The sequence below is a fragment of the Perissodus microlepis genome, chromosome 9 (assembly GCF_051167445.1).
Source record: "Perissodus microlepis isolate ML-2025 ecotype Zambia chromosome 9, ASM5116744v1, whole genome shotgun sequence".
NCBI lineage: Eukaryota > Metazoa > Chordata > Actinopteri > Cichliformes > Cichlidae > Perissodus > Perissodus microlepis.
Window position 1 is genome coordinate 30777742 of NC_140469.1, and position 26437 is coordinate 30804178.

Below are 26437 nucleotides of genomic sequence, written 5' to 3' on the forward strand. Positions count from 1 at the left end.
ACGATGCTGAGGCCCCGCTACTTCCTGTTAAAAATATTTCCGATGTCAGTGTGGGTATGGGCCCTGTGTCCTCAGGTCATCCTGGTCCAGTCCAGCTCATAATAATTATCTCACCGTCCATTTCTGCCTCGGCCCATCTATCAAACATTCACACCTATTGATGAATCAAACCAGCAGCGCACACACCCCGCAGGCTGGACGTCCCTCAGCTGGTTGTGTTTACGTAACGACTCAACTGGATCCGGCAGCTTTCTTGTTTCTGGTTGTGTAAGAGGAAACCGGGCCAGTGGGTCAATATCTGACACCAGGAAGCAGAACTCTGACATGTGTGTGCAGGCATGCATTACTCGTGTTGTGAGGACATGATGCAGCTCATGCAGTCATGCTGTCAGGACTTCCCTCCCAAATAATAAATCCTCGGTCATTTATGTTTATTTATTTGTCCATTTTTTTTCTTGAGGAAGTTTTCTGTCTGCTTTGTGCAGGTTTGTGAACTCTTCAATTATATTATTTAAGGGCTGTGACTAAATAGTATTATTTTACTTTAAACTGAAAATGTTAATTACCTAGGTTACAGTGTGTGTGTGTGTGTGTGTGTGTGCATTGATCCCAGCTGGTGGTGGCGGTGTGTGTGCTGTTGTTTATAGTACTGATCAGTGTTCTGCTGTTACAATCCCAGTTTCACCAGCCCAGGTCGCTGGAATTTGATTGGCTGTGCCCTTGACTCAAACACCAATAGATCAATGCAGCTGATTGGTTAACATGGCAACATACCTTGACAGGTCAACCAGTGACCTTGCTGCTTTCCAACAGTCGATAGGGGATTGCTGACAGAAGTCTGTTTTATCAGTTTATTCATTTAAGCCTGTTTATAGGTCAAAATATGCCCAACCTTAATTATGTTTAATTATAGTTTTGGCCACCTGGGGGCAGTAATATCGCCGTTAAAAGTGAGGAAACAACCTCCTACACCTACTGCCACACCCAGAAGTAGTAACACCCCCGTCCTTTTCCAGCTACGCTTGTCTCAACAGTATATATCTGCTCTTGGTCTCTACCAACATCTAAAATGAATATCTGGCTCTTTAGCTTGTGATGATGCTCTATGGTTCACCAGCTGCCCACTAACTGTCTCTGTCAGCTGTTTGCAGCCGAGTAATTTAATATTGATTTATTCGGCTATAATTGATTTTTTGATTGATAAGATCAATTATATATAAATTATCAGGAATAGTAAACAAAGAAGATCCAAGGTATCAGTTGCACTGATAAGGCAAGAGCGGCTCTCTATCAGTCAGGATTTGGACCAGAAGCTGATATCGAGCACGCCACAGAGTTATGAATAAAAACTGTAACACACAGACTCTAACATCTGGAAATCCTGTACTCGGTGCTCAATTTCCTATTTTGAATTAAAAAAGTTCCTCAAACAAAACACAAGTATCACACGAAACTTCTAACCTGCATAAATAAAACACGATTCAGGCTAGAGACCATAAATGTGGAGTCATGTTGACTTAATCTAATGTGACAGGTGTCCGCCTGGTTCCAGCAGGACAGTCAAACTGGACTAAAGCCCTGCTGCTGTGAGAGGGAAAACCCTCCGTGAAACAGCTGCATGTATTATGATGAGGAAGTGTGTGAGGTGGATACAGTGAAAGAGGGAGAAGGTTTATAAGTGTGTCCGTGCATCAGCCGTGGATGTGTTTATGCTTGGTGACAGCGTGAGCCATCTGTGTGTGGGAGCGCGTGTCAATTTCTGGACCACCTGATCCCCCCAAATTCACCTCGTTTAACTCGTTAAACGGATCGTACCAATTAGCCTGGGGATTGGGCCAACCATCCACGCGCTCACACACACGCACACACACACACAGAAAGTTAAAGACACAGCTGAGCCACTGGTCGAGCACACGGGCGACAGAAAGATTTTGTTATTTATTTCCATGTATTTCTGATTGGATGTGAGACTAATTTGACCTCTTTTTAAAGTTCAGGTAATATTCTTCTCACTGTTGCTGCGTCTGCTTTACTTTCACTTTATTTCACTTCAAAAAGCCGCACTGATAAAGCTGCACTGATCTCTACTCCATTAACTGTCTGCTTCATTATGTTGGTGATGCTGGTTTAAATCCATTCTAAAGTTTCTGTGCAGGTGAACGAGGCAGAACATCAGTTCTTCAAACTACAAACATTGTTTGTATCGATTTTATTGGGTCTGTCTGTGCTTTCAGTGGCTGGATTTTTATGTAACACACCTTGTATCTCTTTTTGCGAGTGCTTCATGAATATAAAATCTAATAATGTACTAATAAGAACTATTATCTTACAGCAGTGAAGCTGGATGCAAATGTATCTGTGAGGAAGAAAAACATCTGATCGAGTTCTGCCCACATCATGATTAGATGTCTACATGCAAATGAGCTTGATGGAGTTGGTGAAGACCAGCGCAAAAAAGTGAGACTGCGGAGACGAACAGATGACAGGTTTGCCTGTAGCTGCTTGGCGAGACAACCCAAGCTAAGTCCTTCTAGAAGAAAGTCAGCAGCCATCTTTGGAACCAGTCTGTCCAGTTAATTTGTCCGTCAGTCAGTCAAATCTGAAATTAACTCATATTTTTATACAGTAACTTTGGTATATTTAATGAAAAGTTTTAAAATCATGCTGTGAATATATTGAGAGTTACAGGCCGTAGAAGTACAAATGTGGCGCTTTTTATTCTGCATTATTTTTCCATCATTGAGTCCTCAAAATGTCTGTATAGGCGTTTAAAGCCAACCAACCAAATCAACTTTACACATGGCATGAACTAAAAAGAGATCAATAACAGGCGTGCACCAACATGATGTCTGCGAGGCAGAGGAACAGAAAGAAATGCTGGTAACCTGGATAATGCGCTGGAGAAAACTTCAAAAAGTGCATTTTGGGTCAAACTGCCAGCTCGAAATCAGAGACAACACAAACGATGGACTGTAACGCCACCTGTTGGTTTCAAACGCCACAGTTTTTAGCTTCATGGTGGTGTTTCAGACACTTCGTTGCGTTGATGAAAGGGTGGAGTGCTGAGTTATCAGCTAAGCTTGGTGCGGGACAGACATGTTAACATGAGACTCTGTGGGAATCTGACTCACTGTCGAAGCCTGCCTCGAGCGGCCATCAGAGGAACTGCAGGTTTAGCTTTATCTTTCTTGCCCAAACAAATTACAGCAAATTTTGCCTGCTGTGTATTTTAAAATCAGAGATCATTGACTGAGGAAAGCTGTTCCACAGTTTGGGCGCTCCAACCTCAAAAGCACGATCGCCTCTGGTTTTAAGATCAGAGCGAGGGGCGGTTAGAAGGGTTCGATCGGAGAGCCGGCTGCGTTGATAAGGCGTTAGAAGCTCAGCTGAATAAGCAGGAACGTGTCCACGTACAGCTTTTTGTGTTAATAACAAAATCCTAAAGTGGATTCTGAATTTCACTGGAAGTCAGTGAAGGGATGCAAGGACAGGTGTAATATGTGACCATCGGCTAGTTTTGGTTAGCAGCTTTGAACTAAGTGGAGACGAGCTATGGAAGACCTAGAGATGCACACAATGATCAATCTTTAACCCCATTCACAATGTGTCAGGGGCTGGGTCTGTGACCCGGCGTTTTGTGTTATTTTGTGTTATGTTATGCTCTTATGTTAAAATCATGTGTTATTCTTAAGTTTGCTTCTGTGTAGGTTCCCCTTGTGTCCCTCTCCCTCTGTCTCGTGTCAAGTTTGCGTGTCCCAGTTCATGTCTCTTCACATTTCCTGTTTTATTTTGAAAGTCTTGTTTCTATGCTCTTTGTGCTTAGATTTACTTTCCCCTGTGGTGTCATGATTATTTGTGTCAGCTGTGTTTCCCCAGGTGTTTCCATTTCCCCTATCACCCTTCTGTGTATTTCAGTCCTCTGTCGTTCTCTGCTCAGTGTTGGTCCGTCTGCTTATCTTGTGTCATGTCATAGTATATTTTCTGGATTGTTTTCACGCGTCTGTTTAGGTCTCTCTTCATGTTTCGAGTCATAGTTTTTACAGGTGCCTGTTCAGATTCACGTCACGGTCACGTCAATGTTTTCATGTTGAGTTTAGTTTATCCCAGTTCAGGTTTATTATAGTCTTGCCTTGTTTTTCTGTTTTGGACTTCAGCTAATAAACTGCTGACTTTTGGTTAAAGCTTCGTCTCTCTGGTGTCTGCTTTTGGGTCCGTTTCACAGACACGGATGAAGTTTGCATGTGCTGGATGTTGTTTGTCGTGAATTAAAGCGAGCATCTCGCTCAGATCTACAGAGTCCCGTCATTCATCACGGTCGCTGTCGCTGACTCGCTGAATACTTTCATCATTAAAGACCGACTGTGCACACAGGAGCGCTCAGCTCTGAGTGAAGTTCATCTCGGGTAGTCGAGGAGAGCCCAAGAATCAGCTGCTGCTGTCCTGGATAATTTCATGAGCAACACACACACACACACACACACACACACACACACACACACACACACACTCACGCACACATGGGGGAGGTGGTGGTGATGAATGGGCAGGTAACATGATCTGCTTTTGGTGCTTCTCCTCATCACAACAAACCCCTGTGAGCAAAGCCCCCTGGGAAAAACTGTTTGCAACGTGAGAGATGAAGAACGAGAGGGAAGGGTGAGAGAGAGAGGGAAGAGGAGAGAAAGAGAGCGGGCGAGATGGCGAGGAGAGGACGAGGTTATCTGTGAGCCTGTAATATTGTTTTATATAATGTTTGAACACAGGGAGGACAAACTGAGTTACAGGGACACCTAAAATGTACAAATACAGAAGCAGAAGGCTGCGAGATGTGAACTAAAGTATATGGACGCTCTACTAAAACGGTTTAGAATCACTAACAGAAACGCTGGAGCCTCAGACTGACCACATGTCAGGGTCACATTTCCACAGCGGGAGGACGTGCTGTCTGTCATTTCCCACAATCTGTGGTTGGAGCGTTTTAAGGACTTTGCATTCAGAATAAGACTCAGTGTGTTTCAGTATCTTACAGGTTAATACTCCCACCCTGAAGCTATGGGAACGTGATCATCCCTGGGAGTTGCCAGACAAGGTTTAAAGCCATTAAATACAAAGAGGGATAATTGGACCGCACCACCACTTCCTGCTGAAGGGGACAATGTGTGTTTTCTTTCATTTAAAAACAAAGTATTTGTATTTAATTAAATATTTGAGTTTAGTGTTTAATGTTTTTGATTTTCTTCTTTGGTGTTTAGTTTATTAACAAACCAGAGTGTACTGCATTGTTTGTTGTTTACAGTTGTGTTTTGTTTAGTTGCCCCTCATGTGTCATAGTGGTCTGATCAGCCATTGTATAACCCTTGTGCGTCATTTCATGTGTGGGTCAGTTATGTGTGTTTGGGCACTCATTTAGTTTGTTAAGTTAAGTTTTGTTTATTTGACCTCTTTTATGAGCTCAACATTTATTACTTTTGTAAATATGATTTTTGGGGGTTAAATAACTGAAAACCATGTTTTTCTAATAATTCCTGTGACTCCTCCTGTTTTTCAACTCGGTCCATCACATTTACCTTAAAATTAAGTTCAGCTCTTTCAGTGTTTCTGTGGTAACTGAGGTAATAACTTCTGATCTTAGTAGTTATTGCTTATTTTTTTAAGGAAATCAATGAGAAATCAAAAGAAATGACCCAATTTCAAAAGGCTGTAATTAATAAAGTAATAAACACAAAAGCTTGCAGTAAATTTTATAATATATGGGTGAATATAATGTTTTACATACCAAGCAACTTTCACAAGTGACCAATATGTCTCCCTTGGATGAACAGCATACTATATGTCCATCCATCCATCCATCTGTCCATCTATCATCCATCCATCCATCCATCTGTCTGTCCATCTATCATCCATCCATCCATCCATCTGTCTGTCCATCTATCATCCATCCATCCATCCATGCATCCATGCATCCATCCATCCATCTGTCCATCTATCATCCATCCATCCATCCATCCATGCATCCATCCATCCATCTATCATCCATCCATGCATCCATCCATCCGTCCATCTATCATCCATCCATGCATCCATCCATCCATCTGTCTGTCCATCTATCATCCATCCATGCATCCATCCATCCATCCATGCATCCATGCATCCATCCATCCATCTGTCCATCTATCATCCATCCATCCATGCATCCATCCATCCATCCATCTGTCCATCTATCATCCATCCATGCATCCATGCATCCATCTGTCCATCTATCATCCATCCATCCATCCATCCATCCATCCATCCATCCGTCCATCTATCATCCATCCATGCATCCATCCATCCGTCCATCTATCATCCATCCATGCATCCATCCATCCATCTGTCTGTCCATCTATCATCCATCCATGCATCCATCCATCCATCCATGCATCCATCCATCCATCTGTCCATCTATCATCCATCCATCCATGCATCCATCCATCCATCCATCTGTCCATCTATCATCCATCCATGCATCCATGCATCCATCTGTCCATCTATCATCCATCCATCATCCATCCATGCATCCATCCATCCATCCATGCTGCTGATGGAACCTATTTTATATATGTGAGTAATCACATACGTGGTTCTACATGTGCAACTGAAACTGATGTGTTGGGTTTTCTGCCCTGGGTTTGTCTCTTGGGTATCACGTACTGGAGATGTTTTAGGACAACTATGAACAAACAGTTCAGTCATAATTATCCAACCAGGTGTTTGTACGGTTATTTAATAGGATAGTTTTGCTCTCTTCATCAAGTGTGGGGGTGTCAGGGGTAGAGTGCTGTTAGGAGGCAAGCCTGTCACAGCTGTCACAGGACGAGAGGTTGGACAGGTTCTCAGTCCATCATAAGGCTCATAGTTCTGTGCGATCCAGTGGGTTTAAACATCAGTACTGGACACTGAGAGGATGCAGTCTGCGAGCCTCTCAGTGTTTACAGCATGGACATTTAATCATTTTACACAAAAAGTAGCGCTTTTGGGGGTTTATCATTATAAACTCCATGTTCCGGACACAGAGGAAATGAAAAGATTGTTAGTGGTAAGAGTTAATATTCTTTATCTCCACTGGACTGATTAATACAAGCCCAAAGTGTCCTGGTTTCCATAATTGTCCACTTTTTCATTGTGTTCTGAATCCTGTTGTTTTATTTTTAACTTATAATAAAACTTGTCTTAGAAAATTATACATTTAATGTAACAGAGTTGATGCATCCCACCATCTATTTTCCTCCACACGTGTGTCGTTTCTGCTTTGACCTGAAGCGCCTCATATAAGACCACCACCAGATGTTTCTTCTTTTAAGAATAATCCATCCAGCATATATGTAATTAATCGGTCAGACAATTCAAACTGCTGATTTGTGCTGTTTGAGCAGCTTTGGAGGCCCTGTTAAAAATGACAATGATAAAAGTGAATATACATGTATAAATGAACGGAGAGGAAAAGAAGCGGAAAAAAACAGGAGAAGAAGAGGAAGAGAAGGAGGAGGAGGAGGAGGCAGAGGCAGGTGTGCTGCTGCTCAAGTGCTGGCTCAGGAAAACACATTCAGCCGCTCGTTTGTCATAAAGAGAAAAAGCAAAGAAACATCTGGTTCCCTCTGTGCAGCTGCACACACACAGACACACACAGTTCAGGAACACAGTCTGCAGGAAGTAGCAGGAAACACTTTTCAGAATAAAAGCCCAGGAACAAAGGCAGCTCAGAAACTGTTTCTGAAGGACATCAGGACAGAGATCTACATGAATGAATCCATTACTCTATTAGGATAATCCAGTGATTTACAACTTTAATCAACTTCACATTTACCTTTAATGACAAACTATCTATCCCAGGGGTGGGCAATCTCAGTCCACGAGGGCCGGTGTCCCTGCAGGTTTTAGGTCTCACCTTGGGTCAACACACCTGAATCACATGATGAGTTCGTTACCAGGCCTCTGGAGAACTTCAGGACATGTTGAGGAGCTAATTTAGCCATTTAAATCAGCTGTGTTGGTTTGAGGACACATCTAAAACCTGCAGGGACACCGGCCTCGTGGACTGAGATTGCCCACCCCTGATCTATCCTGTTCTTAAAGGCTATTTGGTGTGAGGCTGTGTTGAGAGTTTGGTTCGCTTTGCCAACAAGATCTTGACAGAAGGATGTGGGCCTTCTGCTGTCACTGTGTGTGTGTGTGTGTGTGTGCGCGCTCGCACACTCACACACACACACCGTGACATACCCATGTGCATATGTGAGATAAGAGGTAATTCCCCACCTCTCTCTTTATCTGCTACTGAAAGCACGGATGGTTATCACATTTAGCTAAATAACACACACACACACACACACACACACACACACACACACTATATGATTGGCTAAGCAAATGTAAATAACAACACACATCATTAGGTGTGTGTGTGTGCATTCTGTTTTTAATTAAAATCAGAATCAGCTCTTTACAGTAACGCGTCATCTGTGTGCTCATGTGCAATACTGTCGGTCTGCGAACAGCTGGTCCTCTCTCCTGCCCCGGTGCCTTCTGGGTGTTAGAGTAACATCGTGAGGTTCAGTGTCACGGCAACCATGTCTCACATCTTGCCCGCCAACTGTTTCCGTGACAAAACTGAGTCGTTAAAGTGAAACTTCCTTTTTTTGTATTTCTTCTTTTTCCTTACTTCCTCCTCATTTTTCCCTTTCCTGCTTCGATTCGTGTTTTATTTTGCACTTTTCACTTTTCTTCCACTCTTCGTTCTCCTTCTGTGTTTCCCCCTTTTGGTCTTTCCATCTTTTAAATTCCTCCCTTTCATTTTAATTTCATCTCTTTATTTCCTCCTTCCTTCCTTTCTTATCATACTTCTTCCTTTTCCTTCTTACCTTTTCTCATCCAATATCTACCTTTTCTGGTTCCTTTTGTTTTCATTTTCCTTCTATTACTTCCTCTTTTTCCTTTCTGGTTCTTCGTACCCCTCCATCTCACTGTTCATTTTTACTTTTTCCATCTTTTCCTTCTTCTGTTTACTTTTGCTCCTTATTTCCTTTTATTTACACAGGAAGCAGGAAGCTTAATTTCTTCCCTCTGTGCCTTGTTCTTGCTTTTTTTGATTTCTTTCTTGAAACTGTGTCAGATTTATTTTCCTTTCTTCTTTCCTCTTCTGCTCTCTCCCTCTCACCATTTACCATTTCCTTCTTCCTTGTTTAGTTTTTCCACTACTTTTCCCTCTTTAGTTCTCTTGCCAAAATGTTTTCCTTTTCCTTCCTCACCTTTTCTCTTCCTCCTTCATTTCTTTTATTCTCCCACTCTCCCTTTGTCTTCTTTTCTTCCTTTCTGTTTTTCTTTTCATCTTTTCTTTTCTCTAGTACCTATTTTCTTCCTTTTATACCCTCAGTTTCTTTGTACCACTTCCTCCCTTTTCCTGTCTTTAAATATGAGACTACTTTTCTTGTTCCTTTCTTTTACCCTGTGCTCCTCTTCTTGCTTTTATTGAATTTCTTCCCTCTTCATTTTCTTCTTCCTCAACTTCTTTTCTTTCTCCTTCTTTCCTGTACTGTATCAGTTTTATCACTTTCTTCCTCAGGTTCTGACGTCTCTATTACCCCTTACCTTTTCTCCTCATCCTTCTGCAATAACCCTTTAACTCTTCTTGTATTCTTTGAATTTGTTTCTTGTTTGTTCTACTGACAACTTCTTTTCTTGAGTTTTTCTCACTTCTTTCACTTTGTGAGTTCCTCTTCTTGCTCCTATCCTTTCCCACTTTTTGTCCTCCTTCCTTTTTATTCTTTTCTCCTCCCCTTTTCCTTCTTCCTTCCCTCTTTTCTTCCCTTTGCTCCTTCCTTATCTTCTCTTGCTTTTCTTTAATGGCATCTCCCTCTTGTCCTTTCCTTTGATCTTTTCTCTCTCAGTCTCTGTTACCACCTCTTTATTCCTTTTGGCATCACCTCGAGTTACCTTAACTTGAATTACCCTTACTGCTTTCCTTCCTGTCTGTTTACAGTATTTGGACATGCTTTCACTTGTTTCCTCCTTCCTCACTGCCTGTTATGAGGTCTGACAACGTGACATCCTATAACCACCACCACCAAAAAAAAAAAAAAAGTCATGCACACATACAAACACGTGAACGCATGCAAGGCATGTGCACACCTCAGCGTGCTTAGGTGTGCACAATGGGGCCATTTCTAAAAGGATAAATCACATGAATAGCAAAGGTTCACACACACACACACACACACACACACACACACACACACACACACACACACACACACACACACACAGAGGCATATTCATTCACTCAGGTCAGCATATCCCTCTGTAGGAGGAGATACAATTCCTGTCACTGAGGACGGAATAAGAGGCTGTTGACTGCATGCTTGTCTGCGTGCGTGTGTTTGTGTGTGTGCGTGTGTTTGTGTGTGTGCGTGTGTGCGCGTGTGCGTGTGCGTGTGTGTGAGAGAGAGAGAGAGAGAGAGAGAGAGAGAGAGAGAGAGAGAGAGAGAGAGAGTGTGAGCTGTCTGGCCTATCAAGCTCATTATTAAATATCCATGAGACCATTAAGCTAAATAGATGAGTGAGACTCTATTATTGCTGCGTGCACACACATTTCATGATCCACTGACTGGTGAATATGAGAATCCACTACAGAGTATATTACAGACGGTGAAGACTAGACGAGGAAGAGGAGGGACAGAACGAGGAGCCCAGGGAACAAATGAAAATGATAAAAACGGAAATTAAGGAGTAAAATTCAATTGTATTCAAGCTCCTTTTTCCACATTTGTTGATCCTGCTTTCTTTGTCATGTAAAGCCTCCTTTAAATATATTTATTTAAATATATTTATTTAATATATTCTATTTATCCGGTTATATTTGGACCCCAAACTCTGGTGTTGGGATATATATACGCTAAGATCTGACTGCTACTCAGACACCTCCTGCTGCTAAAACATAAATACAGTTTAGAATAATAATGCTATAAACTGCTGAATCTGTTTGGAAACCAAATAACTGGTATAAGATGAAAACCTGCAAATTTAAATGCAAGTTTAAAATTGGTTTATTAGGCTATAGTTGATGCTTTGTATTAAACCCACAATAACCTCAAGAAAGTGAGTATGTCGAGAACAACATGGAGAGCAGGGAATCAAACCAACATCCAGGTTTTCACTGGTTTAACACGGATCCTTCTATGGGGATAATTATGCAAAAAGTTTATCTTTTTGTGACCGTTTTTATAGACAAAAAACCTCATTATTTTTGTTCTGCTTAAATCATCCTTCAGTGGGTGTGGAGGGAAACACTCTTCTTTGCAGGAAGAAAACTCAGAACCAGTTTGGATCAAATATCTTTTCATTTATTTTGGATTTCTTTTGCCTTTATTTAATAACCTGCTCGACCTCTCAGTAAAACTGGTGCCCAAGTTTGTATATAGTCGCACTTCTATCAGTTTGGATGGATTTTGTTGAACTTCATAAAGATTTGTTGGTGCTGAACGTGGTCTACAAATGCAGATGGGATATCCCACAAAGGTGGAGTTATTTAAGATGCTTTAGCTGTCATCATATTACCATTCCCCCTGCAAGCTGCTTTGAAACCCACCCCGAGCTCTAGCTCCTTCTTTTGGATCTTGTGTCTGACTTAATTATCATCATGTTGTCACTGATGCCTGAAATCTTCTGTTCTTGGGTTTTGCTGCTGCTCTCCCTGCATCAGGCTCATGTTGGGACATCAACGATTATGGAGCCGTACCAACAAATCTATGATGTACTGTTTTTTAAAAATAAAACATTTTGAGATGGATCTAGTTCCACAGATCCAGAAAAAACCTAAAAACTCTCAATCCAAGATATTTTTATTCCAAAAAAGAAAAGGTAGCATCGGTGCGGCACCTCCTCTGCTGCCCAAACATCTCCTGTTCACAAGTTGATTTATCTGTTTGACCTGTTGTACTTTGGTTAATTAAAAAAAAAGAAAATCTTGTATTCGTCTTTGTGAGTAATGTCACCCTGAGATCCTGGTTCCAGGAAGAAGCATATTTATGGGATAAATTCATCTACAACCCACTGAGAATTAGGGAAGAGCCAGAAACACAACAGCTGAGACAAACTAGGAAATCATGCATACAGCAGGTGAAGCTAAAGTAACACTTTCAAGTGCTGGGATTTTATTTGAGTGTTTTTAATGTTTATAGTAAGGGGAAATCCAGAATTTGAAGAAAATTAACTTCAGCTCAGTCTTGAAACCAAAGTTAGGAGGAGGTGCAGGAATCAGGCTTCACCTCAGACTACTTGAAATAAAATATCCAAAAAGCTTATTATGGATTTTATTTTTGTCCAGTTAGGCCAAACACAAGTTGATGACCAGCTTTATTGCTTGCATTCATTTCAGTCAGATATCCTCCCACGTTATTCCACAGAGGAATATCCTCTGTAGCTGAGGAGGTAGAGCAAGTCAGGCTTTAATCACAAGGTTGTTACTGGACATTCAGCTCCTCGCAGTACGGGAAAAGGTACTGAACCCCAATCTAGTCCTGATGAAACAAGGTGTGAGTGTATGATGATAAGGTTTTTAAAAATGATTAAAGGCATAAAGGAGGTGTGCCAAGTACCTGTCCTGACAGGTGCACTGAAATCTTACTGTAGAGGAAAACTTACTAATACTTAATCAAAATCTGGTTCAGATGTAGTTTGACTGCTGAACTTACTCATTATTATTTCAGAGACGTGTCAACTCTACCAGCTCACAAGTGACCAGTACTTTTTTTTTTTTTACTAATGCTGCGGAACAAAGTAATAACAAACTGCATGTGACAAAGTGGTGAATAATATCGTCTCACTTCAGCTATGACTTGTGTGCTTGAATGAGTGTGTGTGTGTGTGTGTGTCTGTCTGTGTGTGTCTGTCTGTGTGTGTGTGTGTGTTTGGGGGGGGGGGGGGGGGGGGCATTTGACCATCTGATAGTGGAACTTTCTCTTCTCCAGTTACGTACTACTATAATCCCTCTCCCCCAACACACGCACACACACGCACACACACACACACACACACACACACACACACACACACACACACACACACACACACACACACACACACACACACACACAGTCTGATTGATTGATGTGTTTAGACGTGCAGAGGTGACGTGTTCATGCTAGCAGGGGGTTGCATTGTATAGTAAGAGAGGTAAAACGAGCTCCGTGTGTGTGTGTGTGTTGGGGGTGCTGGGTAAGATGAGATGACAGATAGTTATCAGAAGAAAGGAAATCTTTTCTGTTCTCCTTTTGTCAAGTGCTCCCTGCATTGGTCTCTGTGTGTGTGTGTGTGTCTGTGTGTGTGAGATAACACTTAGTCTACACAAAAATTAAACTGCTAATACAGTCCAAGTAAAAACAAAACACATAAAAATGGAACGAGCATAAAACAAGTGAAATGTATTTATTGGTCAAAGGAGCTCAGCTTCAAGAATTTGCTCTGGAAATTTCTTAATAATGAAAGTTATAAGATGAAATAAATGACTTTTTGGATATGTATGTTGTGATGGTGAAGGCCATCAAAATCACCAAGCATCCCTCCTCTGTGGACCACAAGTCTTCTCCGAGCTGGCTGAGCTGTCACATTTTCATCCCTCAGCCTCGACTCGAAGCAGGATTCGATACCCACGGTAGCACATGGCTAAGTCAGGTCAGGAAAGCCCACCTGCTGACCCAAACACAGCCTTTCTCTTCTGCCCGACAGTTATTTTTAACGAGCTCTGTTTAGCCAAAATGCTGAATTACAGTTAACTCTAACCCTAACGACTGTAGACTCGGTCCAAAGTGCTTGGATAGAAGACAGCTGGCCTTTGATCCAAGCACTTTGGACTGGACCATGACCTGGATGATTAAGAACCTGCACAGACACACACAACTACCAACTCAGTTTGCTCACAGTTATGAGCAAAGTTAGCCAGCATCTCTCACTACACTGAAGCAAATATCTCAACTTTTGTGAAAAATCTTCCTCACACTGCATTGAAACACTCATCAGCTGAGATTCTCCTAACAATCAGAATCCAAGGAGAAGCTTATGGACGCTGTCTGACAACAACAGGATTTCAAGGGTCTAACTTCTCTTTTACATTGACACAGGGGGACAAAGGGACACGGCCTTGAGAAAAGTGAGAGAAATCATTAGACTTCATGGTGAGTTATGATAATATCTTACAGCAGTATTCGAGGTGTAAAACCTTCGTGTTTGGGTTGGATACATCATTGCACCAACTTAGAGGTCAAAAGCAGCCATTCCTCCTTCTGAACAACATTCCAGTTTGCCAACGTTGAATCATTTAAAGTGACTGTCTCTGGTGACTGACAATGACCTTGAGACTACAGGGACCAATGTTAGATAGCTAGCCAATGATGCTAATTTGCTAATGATGCTAAAGTTTTACATCTCCTCAAAACATTTGTTTTAACTTGCAGACTGCCAACACCAACTGACCGGCTGGAGCACAACGGACATTCCAGCTTAGTCCAATAGATGATCATACCCAGTATAAGTCAGTCACACCTCCTAAAAGTCATCATCATGATTAAAACACTCACAACACCTGTTAAAATTCCAGAGGGATTCTTTGATTAAGCAGGTAGGAACTCACCACCAGGTTTCCGATGACCATGACCAGCATGAAGACGAGGATGCAGAGCGGCTGCCCTGCGACCTCCATACAGTCCCACATGGTCTCTATCCACTCGCCGCACAGCACCCTGAAGACGATGAGGAACGAGTGGAAGAAGTCCTTCATGTGCCAACGAGGAAGAGTGCAGTCCTTGGAGATCTTACACACACATTCCTGCAGAGGCGGCAGAAAGAAGCTCAATGTTCTGAACAAGTGACGTCAGGCCCGTACCTTAGTCTGGGTCAGAAGTGCTACCTGGTAGTTTTTCCCAAACAGCTGCATGCCGACCACGGCAAAGATGAAGACGATGATGGCGAGGACGAGCGTCAGGTTGCCCAGAGCGCCCATAGAGTTCCCAATGATCTTTATCAGCGTGTTGAGAGTTGGCCATGAGCGAGCAAGCTTAAAAACACGAAGCTGCAAGGGAAGCGAGGAAAAGGAAGAGACAGCAGAGCTAAAAACAGGTTTCTCAGATGATGTCATGGGCACATTGCTCAAGAGTTGTCTGCCATATTGGATGTAATTGAGTCATCGGTTGCTAGGGAAAAATGGAAGTTGGCAGTGGTTCCTGTGGCTGTTTCTAGGTTAAATCAGATGTGAAGACAGTGCTACATGAAAAACCACACAGACATTCTCCTTCAAAGTAAACGTTGTGCCTCAGCACTGCAGTCAACATGTTGCAAAGACACAACTATTACTTTGAAGGTAAACTCTTCATTTCTGGTTTGTGTCACACTTTGCACAGTTTGACTGCAGCCCAGAGAGCAGTGTTTGTGGGCAGGTGCATGACTTCCATTCCAACTACAACTGCAGCAACATACTGATGGTCATAGCAATCACAAGGAGGACGGGGAAATACACCTTTTTCCCTAGCAACGACTCATTGGTCACTGACTGGTCTCTAGGCCTGTGTGGTTGGGACCTTATTCTTCTGATGCTATGGTCACATGTCAAGAATAATTAACATCACATGATGGTTGTCTGTAAAACTTCATTACAGGATTTCTGAGGAGAGTTTGGTGTGGCCTGTCATGGTTAATATGCTCGGCAGTTCCGCAGTAACCAAGCGCCTAGCCTCCATTTTTATTATGATGATAGCCAAGTTGCCTCGTGTTCTTCTGCTAAATTTCATCAGCTTTGCCTGAAATGTCATGTTTGTCTAAATGGTGTAAATGTCTCTAAGATTGAGAGATTTTTGTATCTTTAACAAGTCCGACGAAACAAACAGAAATTTAAATCGAAGATTTGAGGAAAATTGCTGATTTTATTTATTTGAAGTTCATTTGAAGATTGTGTCTGAAGCTGCATACTCATATTGCCACAGATGGGGCTTTGTGTCGTTTTTGGACTCACAGGTGTTTTTTTACTTCTCTCTTTATTTTAAATAAATCAACCGAAAGAGAGAGGAAGACTCAAAGACAATGAAAGCATGAAACAAAATTAAGGTCAGCATCAGAGAGAGAGGAGAGAAAGAAAAAAAACAGTATTCAAAATTACAGAGCACGGCTGAGAAAACAGAGGAACAAAAGAGAAACAGAACAGAGGAAGAAAAAACAAAGAAACCAGGCCGGCGCAGAAGAAAGGCTCAAACATCAGAGTGGCTTTATTAGTGTGTGTGTGAGTCTGTGTGTGTGAGTGTGTTTGCCTCTGGTAGAACCTGACAATACCCAGAGTGACACTTAGAAAGATCGACGCAGACTGATGAAGACAGCCTGCGAGGATCTGTGTGTGTCTGTGTGTGCGCGACCACTACTGTCCTCATCTTGTTTTCCTTGTTTGCCGGTGAAGCAACATTGGACACAGCGGAACTTATATTTTGAGTGACATCGCTCATTATCAGCCAATCATCACGTCCTCTGCGAGGTGCGAAACATCCCGCTGAACGCTGCCGTCTCATTGGGCCTTCAGCTGCCAATCAGCTGAGTTTCCAGCTTAATTATTATCTCCCGACTATGAATATACTGCGATGTCCACTTTCTTTAATAATTCCTAATGAAACAGAGAGCTGATGTAGCTGTTCTTGTGTTTGTACATTGGAATGTGCTTTCTAATGTCAGACTGCCTGTACGAGGGTAATGTGACACCATGTGACTTTCTATCAACGTGCTTTAGAAACTATTTCTCCTGCTAAGATCTGAGAAAATGTAACAAGTGTATTTCTTTGTTTCTTGTAAAAACTGGCGTGTTAGCCATTTATTCTAATGTACCTACCTTTAAGTATTTGTAGACAAATAAAATTAGATTTTTATTCAAAATAAAATACATTGAAATTTAATTTAAGTACTTAGGAATTACATCCTTAGTTGGGTTTCAGGATTTTTAGTCCTTCCAAATCAATCAGAAATCAGCTGGCCGATGAACTACGTGTTGTAATGATCAACAACATTTTAATTCCAGCCACCACTTTGTTGAATTTGGCGGTAAATGTGGGACAATCGGTGTGATTTACCAGCCTGAAGGATCGCAGCACGCTGAGCCCCTCCACATCGGACAGGCCGAGCTCCATGAGGCTGAGGCAGACAATGATGCTGTCGAAGATGTTCCAGCCTGTCTGGAAGTAGTAGTATGGATCCAGAGCGATGATCTTCAACACCATCTCTGCTGTGAAGATCCCGGAGAACACCTGAAAGTGACACAGCAAGGAATGTAAGCATGGCTTGGGACGTGGGGAGAGCGCTGCAACGCTGTTTTATGTTAGCATTCTTTAAACGCACACATAATTTTCCGGGACTGTTTTTACAGCAGCACGCTCTGAATCACAAAACGGTATTCCTGTAAATGTTTATGTTAGCAGCGGATCGTAAATGCAGCAGCAAAGCCCTGTGTGTCCATATTATTTTGATTAAAGATGATTAAAAGGACCTAAAAGTGTTTCTGAAATATCACAGCCTCTGCCTGTGTCTGCAGGAAGTGAACACATATTTAACATGGAGAACGATGACAGCGGCAGCAGCATGTGCTCATGCTGAAGCAGACGTCGAGACGAGAAGGTTTTTATATTTTGTCTTTCACTTTGCTGCCCCAGGATGAGATAAATCGGGCTTATTTTGAACTGTCAATCATGCAAAGCTACTCTAATCAGTCCAAGAGGGAAAATATAAAGCTGGAAATGACTGGCTTAAACAGTCAGCCACCACCCATGGAAAAAATGCTTTTCACACAATTAGACGATACAAGAGCTAAAAAGTAACAACACAACGTTCTTGTATTGAGAGTACACAAAAACTGAAACTAATTGTAACACTTCAAAGCGTTGGGGTTAGTAGTACTGAGAATACAAAGGAAGCTGAGTCACAAAAGTACACACAACACAAAGGAAAGAATGTGGACATGTGCAGGTAGAGACAGAGACAGTCAGGTGAGGACACACACAACCACACAGAGATACAAGAACTAAATGAAGGGCAGAGTTAGCCAAAGGGTAGGACATTTCAGACTGGGTTAGGTTCTCACACACACACACACACACACACACACACACACACACACACACACACACACACACGTCACCTCGTATAACTGCTGCTGAAGTACACAAGTTCTTTACACACCAGCAGGATTTCAGCTGCTCCAGAATAAAAGGACGTTGCAGCACACTGACCTGCTATGCTAACTTTAGCATGTGTGTCAGTTAGCATGAAGTGTAGCATCTTTCAAACAGCATGGATCGCCAGGGCTGAAATATGAAGCTAGCACAGAACGTACCACGAACTGCAGTTCCTCTAATGTCCACTTGAGGCTGTCTCCAGCACTGAGTCAGTACAGCAGAAGGAAGCACGTTTAGAGCCTGATACAAGTAACAGTGTCGGACTTTAAAGCTAATTCCCCTCTTTGCAACATCTCTGAGTGGTGTGATTTTTTAGGCAGCAGTGATCTGAGGACTTGGTGACAGACCTGTGTGACAGACAGAGTCTCTCAGTGTTGATTTGGTGATTTTAGAAAGTCTAATAAGACTTTTTCTCAGCTGGCTGCTCCTCTGGTTTGATCTCTTAAGCCTCTCTGTCTGCCTCTCAGTGCAGACCTCAGCTCATCCAGGGTCTGCCTCGCTCTGCTGTACATCACACGTGTGTCTGTGTTTGCTACATTTAAAGTGTGGGTTTCTTCCACTCTGTGTGTGTGTGTGTGTGTTCGTGTTTTGCAGCAGCTCCTCTCCCTGCTTGTTGTCCCAGACTGAGGGGATCCTCAATGTGACACAAGCTACGTGACACACGTGTGTGTGTGTGCATGCATGTGTGTTTTTCAGCCTGTGTGTGTTTCACAACCAGTTTGTATGAAAAATGTGTGCATGTACGTCTCCTAAAAAGTGAGTTTTCACTTCAGTTTTATTTCTGTGTTTGGGTGCTACAGAAAATCAGAGGCTCTGGGGTTACCTCTCTCTAAAATACTCACACACACACACACACACACACACACACACACACCTCGATCCTCTTATATGGGCTCATTAACTCTGTAGTGCGTTGATTAGCTACTCAACAATCATGCTGTTATTATTACTGGCATCAGGAGAGCCTCTCTCTTGCTCTCGCTCGCTCGCACACACACGCACGCACACACACAGAGGTAAAGTGTGTGTGTGTTTGATGTAATGATGAAGGAGGCTCTTTCAGAACCAAAGGGTGAAGAAATACATAGAATCAAAGATTAAGAGGAAATGAATCAGTCTGAAAAAAGGGTAAATTTAAACAAATTTAACAGAAGGAGAACAAGAAGAGGAGAAGGTGAGGAAGAGACAAATAAGAAGGAGGCTAAAGAGGAGAAGTGAAAGAAAAAGGAAGAGGAGTGAAGAAGAAGACGAGAAATGGGGTAACGGAGAAGGAGAGGAAGAATAAAAGAAGAATGATGAGGAAGATAAAACTAAGAATAAAGGAAAAGAGAAAGGAGGGTCTGGATGTGGAGGACAAAGAGGAGGTTGCTGGTTTGAATCCTGCCTGAGTTTGCATGTTCTGTGGGTTCAGCAGTCACATTTATCAGCGCTCTGTTGTTAAAGAGTGTGTGTTACTGATCGGTGCACAGAGTGTAACGGTGTGCTGACATCAGGCGGAGTGACATTAATCAAGTTACACACAGTTCAGCTGTCAAATGTCAGCAGCTGCCTTTGGGCTCCAGCTAAAAATCACATCACTTCTCAGAACGCTTTATTTTATTATGCAAGAAATATTTTGTAAACTCTCTGAACGCTGAGGCTCAGCGAACATCACTCGGATTTATTTTTATTATAAAAACACGTGGACTGGTTTTTATTAACCTGTTTTATTTCTAAAGTTTTTAAATGCAACACAAAATGAACAGGAACAGCATATGGAGTGCACTAACCACAGCAATACTTCATAAAACTTTCAGAAATCATGGCAAAGTTCAAGCATGAAAAAAAAAACCTAAATTAAACCAGTAAACATATTACATTACATTGTACAAGTACATTTCTCCCAGAAATCAGTCTATTAAAAAGAAATCAACAGATCACAGTTTTCCTTCCTTTCTATTATTTTAAGAGACACATATATGCATAGATTTGCTCTGAAAATTAGGACAATATTAATTTGCATATATGAGTTTTCATTTGTATCTCATTTGCTTCATTAGCATTTTGTTATTATATTAATTATTGTACAATTTATTTAGGTTTTGGGGTGGGGAGTGGAGGGTTGTATTGAATACTGAAAATAGGCCAATGAGAATAAATATCAATAATACAGTTTAAAATTTAGGTTACTTTACAAACAGCTGTCCTGACATTGGCTGTGAACAAAACTCGCCAGTCAGGTAGCGAGTAATCCCGCCACAATAAAGTGCAGCGTAATAATGCTTTTGGTCTCCATAAAATATGAAGATTAGACAAATAAAACAAGTGGAAACCAACACAGAAATGATAAAGCTGCAGTTCCTCTGTTGTCCACTTGAGGCTCACTTCCACCTCACAGGCAGCTGGAGCTGTTTGCTAGGCTTCACCTCAGCTGAGTGGCCTTTTGGAGCATTTTTAATGGCATCATGTGACCAATAATATGGCTGCTGCCAAAAAGTCTGAGCTCCTGTGCTTTGAATGATTGAGTGTCTGTGCATTTGAACTCTATAGTTTACTGATACAAACTAACCAAGCTTGGTAGCATTGCAGCAGCCAAATCACTAATTTGAGTGCGACATCATCAACCAGTGGTTTGACTGCATTCATCTTTTTATACAAGTTCTGTGTGGAGGGTCTTAAAGGCAGACATGTCTCACCTGTTTCACCCGAACTTTTCAGAGCACACTTTAATCAGGTAAGTTACTTTGCTTCATCTCCTAATCCTAGCACTCTGCGATTTTACTCCAAATCAGAGGAGTTACATTTAGCTTGCTTTTTTAAATTATACACGACTAACTGTCCACTCTTTGTTGTGAAACAGGCGTTAGTCTGTGGGCCGAGATCTAGGTCTGAGATCCAGTTCAGCCAGCAGACTCGCTCGCTTCCTCACCAAACAGTTACGTCTGTGAGAACGAAGAGATGGCAAGTTTAAGGTCTAGACACTGTGTTCTCCACTGAGTGTGTGTGTCTGCGCGTGCTGATTCATTGACTGAGCGATGAAAAACTACTCAGGTCAGCAAGTAAGTGTGTGTGTGTGTGTGTGTGTGTGTGTGTGTGTGTGTGTGTGTGTGCGCGAATGCTGCTGGCTTCCAAACAGGGGTTGTCGACATCAGCACTCAGTAATAACAGTAACATCAGCAGAGAGAGGATGACACGGACTGTGTGAGTGTGTGCGCGAGACACACGTGATTATTTTTGTCACAACCAGGCAGATGTAATGAGTAAGCAGCGGGACACACACAGACACACACACACACACACACACACACACACACACACACACACAGAGGCTTTGGTCAGAGACACCGTGTCCGTGTGGATTTCCTGATGATAAATTGCTTGTTCAAGTCTAAAGCTCATCAGTTTTTAAAATGTTTTTCCTAAATTCTGTTTATACGCTAATTTTACTTTTAAACATTTTACATCCCTGAGTTTTTGTCTTCCCCATCACTGCCCTAGTGCCTGTTAGCAAGGGCAGGACTATGCTGACCAAATTAGATAGGTTACAGCAGAGGACTGTGTGTTATTGTGAGGAAACACCACAGAAGAAGCCTGTCACGCAACAAACACCTTTCATCAGAGCAAGGAAACGTCTCATTCTTCACCTACATGCTAACACGACATCGGAAAAGAATTGGAAGAGTTACAGAGTTTGACTTTTTAGGTTTAAGACTCAAGACGTGAATGTTGTGGAGCAACATCTATGAATGACTTAATGGTAAGAAGCACTGAAAGAAGCGTGTCAAGTGAAATGATCCTCCTTTTATTCAGGAGTCTTTTGTTCATCAAGAAGACCCCTGAACACACAGAACGCCCCAAAATCAGACAGCCCTCTGTGAGCAAGCCCTTGGTGACAGTGGGAAAGAAAAACTCCCTTTTGACAGGAAGAAACCTCAGGCAGAACTAGGCTGCCATCTATTGCAACTGGTTGGAGGGTTAGGGAAGGAGACATGAAAAAAGACACAGTGTGGAAGAGAGCCAGAGATTAATATTAACTAATTATGATTATATGATTAACTGCAGAGCAAATGATATTCATCCTGGAGATCCAAGACTTATAGACCTGTTCCACAAGACTTTTCGATCACTCCATTGTTAGAGCAACTAAAAGTTCATATGCAATAATTTGCTTTATTTTGTAGTACACCTCCATTATGTGACCTGCCTACTTTTCCATGCAGACACATAGAAAGCTAGAGGTGAGGAGACCAGCAGGAAAACCCTGTGAGCACCAATGACAACAGAGTCAGACAGCCTGAAGGGAAGAGCTGGGTTGGTGGCGGGTTGCAAAGTGGCTTGCAAATATGTAGCAATCAAAAGGGCAATCAAAAGAAATGTAAATGGGGTAGCCAGTTGCAAAATGGGTCAGTTATATATATATATATATATATATATATATATATATATATATATATATATCTGTATATGTAAATATGATCTGCCAAGGGTTTTCTATTCTATTCTATTGACAGAGCTTAAGTTTTCAGTCTCACTGAACTCGCTATGTTTGATTTATATTTCATAAATTCTGTGAAACTGCCACAACCCAAAGACTTTATATTAGCATGCTATATTAGCATGCTATCATTTCCTAGTTAAACAGTGTTAACATAGCATTCAGCTGCTAGTCCCTGTCAGACTGACAACTCAATCCGTCCATCTTCTTTCTCGTTGGAGCGTATCCTAGCTGTCATAGGTTGTGATTCAGGATACACTCAAAACCTTAAAATCAGATAAATGTTTTCAGATTTATTAAAATAAAAATCCAGACTTAATCTAAAATTAAGTCCATACTGTGCTTCTATGATGAGAGACATTAAAGGTTAAGTATAACGAGGATGAGTTGTGCCCTTGATGCAGAGTACTGCTCTGTGGATAAAAGCCTTCAGTGAATGTATGCATTCTATAGATCTTTGCACACATGGAAATATTGATAAGTGAAACCAGAGAGCGACGCTGAAGAGCACACGAGAAACAGCTACAAAAAGTGAAAACTGACATCGATTGTGTCAGCACAGAACTGACCTGAAATGATCCTTACATAACACACACACACACAAAGAGACACACAGCAGAGGCTCTCCTGTCCGTCAGAAAGGCTAGCTAAATGCTATGTAAACATCTGTGAGGATTAGAGGTTTTAGCCTATAAAGAACTTAGCGACTCCACAGTGCAATCGGATCCCGTTGACACGACGCAGCGTTTATCTGAGACTTCAACGCCTCTGAATTGAAATGGAGGAGCGCTTCAAACTGTTTACGTTGCAAAACTATATAGCTGCATTAAACTGGAGGCAAGATGACAGCAACATTAGAGGGATATTATATAACAGCTCGTGCTTTTGACTCCTTGACATTCCTTGGGGGTTTTGAAGCTGTCTGAACATGTGGGCATACACAGCTGACCAGCTTAACGTACACAACATCATTATATAAATCGAATCAATCACTTTGTTTCAAAACTATCGATCCATCAGCTCTGTCTGCTCAATCCTACAGAGAGAGGCGAGCTATCAAATACCATCCACTCTCACACCTTTACACTTAGCACATAAGAGTAAGACTCTTCAAGAGTAACAGAGAGCGACTCTTCCAGTAAAAACCAGGCCAAAAGATGCCTTAAAGGGTCATTTCATTGTTATTTTGCCATATTTTCTGCAGTCCAAATACACTCACCAGATAAATCATCAGAAGATCCATTCAAAGTTTTGGTGACTTTAAATTTTAAAAGCTTTTTTTGTCCCATAAATTATACAACTTCTTCAGATTAGTAAAGCTGCTCTATTAATGGACCGGCTTCTCCCCATTCTGTTTCACTGTATGGTTATAGTAAGCCAAGAAAATGAATACAGACAATTAAGTACGCCTTTGTTACAGTAACAAATATGTCTGTCAGCACACAGTTAAAGCTGCTGTGAGCCTGTTCTGTGCAAACACAATCAACTCATGCAGCTATTGATTGGGCCTCTGGAGGTTGTGACAGGACAGCTTCCATCTTTGGCATTTCAGAACTGTGCCATAGATTTCTATTTAGGATTCAGCGACATTTGCAATCCTTATACTGTCTCTGGTTAATCTAAAATTTAGAGTTAAAGCAGCTTATGAGTTTCACTTCTGTAGTTTGAACACCGTGAAAAGACAGCGTGAGCATTGGTGGCTGCGCAACCAATCAGAAGAAGCAATAAAGCAGTGCCGTATTTCTCTGCTGATTCGCCTCGGTTGAAACTGAAGATCATTTTGTTTACTTACTCTTTGAAGTAATTGGTTGTTTACAGAGGAAAATGAATGCTGCGGCATCATAGCATTACTAAAAGCATCTCTCATAATCCATGTGACTCTCCCACAGAGGCCCACCTTTGAGCCTGGCCCCACTGACTGAACCACTACTGCCGGCAGGCCAAAATCACTGTTTCTACTTATAAACTGTATTACCATTTTCTGCCTGCAGCCTGAGCTGAGGAAACCTGACATCACTGGACGGAAACAAGTGTGTGTGTGTGTGTGTACAGGTGTGATTAGCACGCTGACTCTGGCTGAGGGCCTTTCACACCTCAGGTGAACCAATTACCATATTGCATCAACCTATCAGCTCCTGTCAGATAGTCGGGACACCTGCGGGCTCAAACACTGGAGTTAGTCACAGTGGTTTAAAGCTATCTGACCCGCATCTGTCAGCTCTAATACTGAAACCCACCTTGCCTTTTTTTTTTTTACAAAGAGAAAAAAACAAAGACTTTTCTAGAAAGGCAATGGAATTAGTTTCTATTTTTCCTCTCTGAATCCTGAGGATTTGAAATTGTCCAAAAAGATTTGCTGTGGTTTCAAATGTCCGACGGGGGTTTCCCAAACCGTCACGCTCTTTGTCACTTTTGGAAAATGTCACAGTCTCTTCAACCCGCCCGAAGTTTGTTTCCACACCTGCTTGTAAACAGCCAGTGAGGCGCTTCCTTCACTCTGCTCTTCCAAGACAAGTTTGCATGATTCTCCGAGGTGACATTGACGAAACTGACTGAATCTCTCATTTCAGCGATTTAGAGATAACCTTGTGTTACAATACAAAGAGATAAAATACATATCTCTGAAAATGTGGCAGGTAAAAGTCCTGACATTTTTCCCAGCATGAAACAGGATATTGGATGTGACATCATCAGGTTTCTTTACATACACCATGCTATTAGTTTATGGAAGACAACAATGGATAGGTAGGGAGTACATGATAAGACGCACTCAGCTAACTTAAGGCCTCAGACACACAGGAGAGACCTGCCAGCGACCTGCCATCGACCGTTCAGCACCCACTGGGTTTTTCCTCACCAACTGTGAGTAGTTGCAGGAAAATACATGAAACTGCTAATCTGAAGGCATGCAGCCTTAAAATACTGGTCAGTGACCCTCTGGTAACTGTTGGCTAAGAAACTTGCTAGCTATTTACTTGCTAGGAATAAGTGTGTATTCCAGGACTAGTTGGCAACTGGTTACTGGCAGCTGCTAGCTTGAAACTGGCATGCTGATCCACTGGAAATATCCTTGCAGTTGCTTTGGTTGCTATCAGGTTGCTAGAGCCACCAGTAGTTTGCATGGAGGGCATCAACTTGTCTGCACCTGTCTGCTACACAAAAGATAGTGAAACTGTGAAAAGTGTGATGAAAACAGAAACAACATTCGCCTTCGAAGTAAAAGCTGCATCTTTTGAAATGTGTTGGTTGAAGCGATAAGGCACAACTTTTATTCTTAAGGTAAACATTTTTCGTTTCCAGTTTGTACTGTATCGCACATTTTCAAATTTTATGACAGCTCAGAGAATAAATGGGGAATGTTTACAGACAAGTCGGTGTCTTTCATGCAATCTACACGCAACCATGGTAACCACTCACCAGCCGGTTGGTAAAGACACAGCAGCAGTCAAATAGATAGCTAAACTATGATTAACAGCTGAAACTTGAAGCTAACACTGCAGATAAACACGTTGAGCTAAACAGTACAAAGAGTTGAAAGATGTAAAAGCTAAAATGAACTAAAATGACAGAACCTAAAGTATTTCTAGCAGTTAAATTATTAACAAGTTACGGAGCCCCGCAGGGGACATGGGAGAAAAAAAAATGAAGACGGACTTTTGCGAGATCTCGCAAAACAAACTCGGGATCTCGCAAAAGTTTTAGCCGCATTCTTCGGACGCCGGCTCGAAGCCGACCGGGA

At 41.9% G+C, this 26437-nt stretch overlaps 1 protein-coding gene across 2 annotated transcripts in view; it reads right to left on the reverse strand.

Moving 5' to 3' along the window:
• Positions 1–26437, reverse strand: part of LOC146380829 (sodium channel protein type 3 subunit alpha-like) — a 267758-nt gene that overhangs the window by 74140 nt on the left and 167181 nt on the right. For both annotated transcript variants that reach the window (XM_084939857.1, XM_084939858.1), the window contains exons 17-19: positions 17127–17300; positions 14933–15094; positions 14657–14851 (exon numbers count right to left, since the gene is read on the reverse strand). In XM_084939857.1, the coding sequence (XP_084795983.1) occupies positions 14657–14851; positions 14933–15094; positions 17127–17300 (531 nt within the window). The remainder of the gene's footprint in view (positions 1–14656; positions 14852–14932; positions 15095–17126; positions 17301–26437) is intronic.